Consider the following 4104-nt stretch of genomic DNA (forward strand, 5'->3'; position numbering starts at 1 on the left):
TGATATCATCCTTGATAGATGTGTAAGATGCTTCAAACATGATTGTGGAATTGCTGGTTTGACCTGTAACAGCACCAATGATTCTGTTGGCTGTTCCAGCTCTACATGTTGTTTGGGTGCAGGTTCATAGGTATTAGAGCTTTATGTTGAATTATTTTTCTTATTATCACATAACCTGCAGTTGTATTACTATAGATGCTTTCAGCTCTTGATCCAACCCTGTTCCCAGTGTGTTGCTCCTGGACCTCCCAGCTGCAGGGGTGGGTGGGGCACCTAGTGTCAGGGTACTGGTTCTGGGCCAAACCCACCCTCTGCCTGTCTATACACATAAAGTCCTATTGGAAGAAGACCCCCCTGCTTGTGTTCTCATTGCCCCTGGTGCTTTCCAGACACAAGGTGACATTACAGAGCGGAGAAGACCACATGCCCACAAAAGCCCAAGAGTGACTCTTTTCCTCTGTACCGAAAAAGTTTGCCAAATCCTGTTCTAGGCATTTTGGCCGGAGTCCCAATAGCACCTGGCACAGCAGTCAGTGCCTCTCAGTCTTTAACTGGCCCTGGGTTCCCTAGGGATTTGTAAAATGCAGTCTCCTGGTCCAAAGGTGCAGGCCCTGAGAACATACATCTCCAAAAGGGTCTTAGAGCTGCCGTTGCCGCTGCCACTGGCCTTGCTTGCTCTTTGAGTGGAGGCTAGAGTCCCCCCCCCTCCATTGTCCCAGCTGTCACGGACCAGGAAATGTGTGTGAGCAAGACCCCCGAACAGAGGCCACATGTGTCCTGAGGGGCCTGAGGCCCTGTCTGCGTCCATCCTTCAGACAAGGGTTCCCCACCTTGGTCATGGTCATTGCCCCTCTGGGGACATGGTTATCCCTCATGAGCCCTGAGCTAGCCGCTCAGAGGCGCCTTATTTGTGCCACCTGGAGCTGGCTTAGGAGGTGCAAGGGGAGAGATGACCCACCCCCTTGGGCCACCGAGCTGCCCAGCAACTGCCCATCCCCCTCGGTCAGGAACCGTGCACACAGCGCCTTTTGAAATGCTGATGTTTAATGGACTATTCTACATGAAAGAAAATGGACACCGAGGCATTTCCACAATGCCCGTGTGTGAGGCTCCAGATATTTGCAAGGCAGAGAACAGAGTGAGTTCAGAGCTGCTCAGCCACGGAAGGAAGGGCCACCTACCGAGAGGGGGCTAGAGAGGCTGGGCGGGAGCGTGATATCACTCAGTGGGTCCCCTCCAGGCAGGTCTTGTTTAGGAGCTGAAACATTGTTCTCCAGGGATCGATGCTGATGGTGAAGAAGCAGATGAAGGTCTGAGGGAATAAGCACAGGAATAAATTGTGGGTGAAGAAGCCTTGGGAAGCTGGTAACTCCAAGCCCTAAAGACGGCATCCATCCCAAATTTGCATCTGCAAGGTGAGCAGCTGGGGGAACGCAGGCTCTGGCCCTCAGTCTAAGTCTCAGATGTTCCTCACCTGGCTCACTCCTAACCCCAGGGTCTCCTGTACCACTCTGCTCTCCCCAGGAGAACCCCTGGGCTGTCCCCGAGTGGCCCATTCCTCTAGTACAGCAACACATGATCCTTCCCAGCGGGCCTTACCTCAAGTAGCCCTGACCTGAGGTGGGCTTGTCCTAGAGCAGGAATTCACTTTCCCTTACCCCCCTGGCAGGAACTGCAGCTCAGCAGGGCCTGAGGCAGAGCATGGGACACAGGGCAGTGGGCTCCCCTCACCCAAACCCCCATCAGTTCTGCGAAGTGACAGGGGGACCTGAGGACTGGCCACTCAGTCAACAGTGATGTTGGCCACTCCAGACATGTTCCTCCTCCTGAAGGCAGGAAAGGGCAGTGGCTGCAGAGCGGGGAGAGAACATCCTCTGGCCAGAATCAAGACACCCGGACCGTTAGGGGCAGGAACAATCTGTCACCGGTATGGCCCGAGGTTCAGACAGCTGAACAGGTTGAGTGGACAGTTAGGATCTCACATTGGCCATGGGCCTGCAAGTGGATCCTGGGGCTTACCTGCTAGGCTGGGCTCTGTCTTTAGCAGAAGCAGTGGCTGTCATAGGGCCAGTAGCCCCTTCACTCTTGTGTCCCTAGGAATGGTATGTCCTCTGCCCCACCCCCCACAACACCCCTATGCAGGTCCACAGCTCTGGAACCTGAAGGAGGCTCATGTGTGTCTTACGTTGTTCAGCTCTGGGTTTTCTTCAAAGGGGCAGTTGTCAATGTCTTCATCAAATTTCCCACACCTGGTTCTGCGAAGCTTCAGCTCCATGGAGAAAGCCATCAGGGTCTCTATCTGTGGAACATATAGACATTAGAGGGGAAACATCCCTCGTGGTCCCATTAAGTAGTTGCTGGTGGTGACACATGGAGTGCAGGAACAGGCCCAAACCTTACTCTCTTCGGGGCTTCCCTCTGGGTCTGGATCAGCACACTTGTGTTAAAGCTACACTTGGGGTGTTCTGGACAAAGAGGCACATAGCCCGGTGGAGCCTCCGGGGTAAAAGCAAGCTGATCACACACTATTAATACCACACACTGCAGCCTCACATTTGCAAACGCCAAATGAGACCCCACCTTTCTTTTCAATGCTTCCTGCTTCCACAGCATTCCCAGAGAGGTGACAAGTGGCTGGGAGGGTGTTGGCCCTGCAAGAGTTTGCTTGATCATCTCAACCCCAGAGTGGGAGACTCATCTATAGCCCCATTGTCACACCCTTCACCTGCCCAACATCAGAAAAATGCCATACGATGCTACACACACAACACACACACACACACACACACACACACACACACACACACGACGATGGCTTCAAGAAACAACTTCTATTACAAAGTGCACTGTGAAACGTTCTGTACTCTTCTCCACTCCATTCTACTCATTTTATTCCATCGTCTCCCACGGCATCCACTCCATTATCCCCAGCACCCAAACTCAGTCTGTGACTCTGGATATAAAAATCCCCACCAGAGGTCCAGCCTGAGAGAGCCCAGGGTGCCTGAACCAGTGTCACAGAGGGTTAAGGTCAGTGAGGGTGGGGACCCTTTGCCCTTCATGTGGACTCTCAGTGCAGAGGTCCAGAGGGTGAGAGAGTAATGCCCCCGACACCACACACACACACACACACACACACACACACACTCACACACTCACACGCACACACACACACACACTCACACACACACTCACTCACACACACACACGCACACACACACACTCACACACTCACACACACAGAGCCAGAAGCGCTCCTTCGGGCGAATGTTTTCATTGTTCATGTCTGCAGCCCAAATGAAAATGGCATCGCTGGTTGCATTCTGAAAGAGAGTCTATGACAAGGAGAACCTTTAAGGATTCAAAACCATGGTCAAGGGCCACCTACCGAGAGGGGGCTAGAGAGGCTGGGCGGGAGCGTGATATCACTCAGTAGGTCCCCTCCAGGCAGGTCTTGTTTAGGAGCTGAAACATTGTTCTCCAGGGATCGATGCTGATGGTGAAGAAGCAGATGAAGGTCTGAGGGAATAAGCACAGGAATAAATTGTGGGTGAAGAAGCCTTGGGAAGCTTGTAACTCCAAGCCCTAAAGACGGCATCCATCCCAAATTTGCATCTGCAAGGTGAGCAGCTGGGGGAACGCAGGCTCTGGCCCTCAGTCTAAGTCTCAGATGTTCCTCACCTGGCTCACTCCTAACCCCAGGGTCTCCTGTACCACTCTGCTCTCCCCAGGAGAACCCCTGGGCTGTCCCCGAGTGGCCCATTCCTCTAGTACAGCAACACATGATCCTTCCCAGCGGGCCTTACCTCAAGTAGCCCTGACCTGAGGTGGGCTTGTCCTAGAGCAGGAATTCACTTTCCCTTACCCCCCTGGCAGGAACTGCAGCTCAGCAGGGCCTGAGGCAGAGCATGGGACACAGGGCAGTGGGCTCCCCTCACCCAAACCCCCATCAGTTCTGCGAAGTGACAGGGGGACCTGAGGACTGGCCACTCAGTCAACAGTGATGTTGGCCACTCCAGACATGTTCCTCCTCCTGAAGGCAGGAAAGGGCAGTGGCTGCAGAGCGGGGAGAGAACATCCTCTGGCCAGAATCAAGACACCCGG

The 4104-nt window shown here is 53.7% G+C and overlaps 1 protein-coding gene across 1 annotated transcript in view; it reads right to left on the reverse strand.

Annotated features, from left to right (window-relative positions):
• Positions 1 to 1222: 1222 nt before the first annotated feature.
• The window catches only part of LOC102263050 (cystatin-9-like), a 6506-nt gene continuing 3624 nt past the window's right edge, over positions 1223 to 4104 (reverse strand). The window contains exons 4-5 of the mRNA XM_005858265.1: positions 2186 to 2295; positions 1223 to 1312 (exon numbers count right to left, since the gene is read on the reverse strand). Of these exons, the coding sequence (XP_005858327.1) occupies positions 1223 to 1312; positions 2186 to 2295 (200 nt within the window). The remainder of the gene's footprint in view (positions 1313 to 2185; positions 2296 to 4104) is intronic.

Source organism: Myotis brandtii, unplaced genomic scaffold (assembly GCF_000412655.1).
Source record: "Myotis brandtii unplaced genomic scaffold, ASM41265v1 scaffold1164, whole genome shotgun sequence".
Taxonomy (NCBI): domain Eukaryota; kingdom Metazoa; phylum Chordata; class Mammalia; order Chiroptera; family Vespertilionidae; genus Myotis; species Myotis brandtii.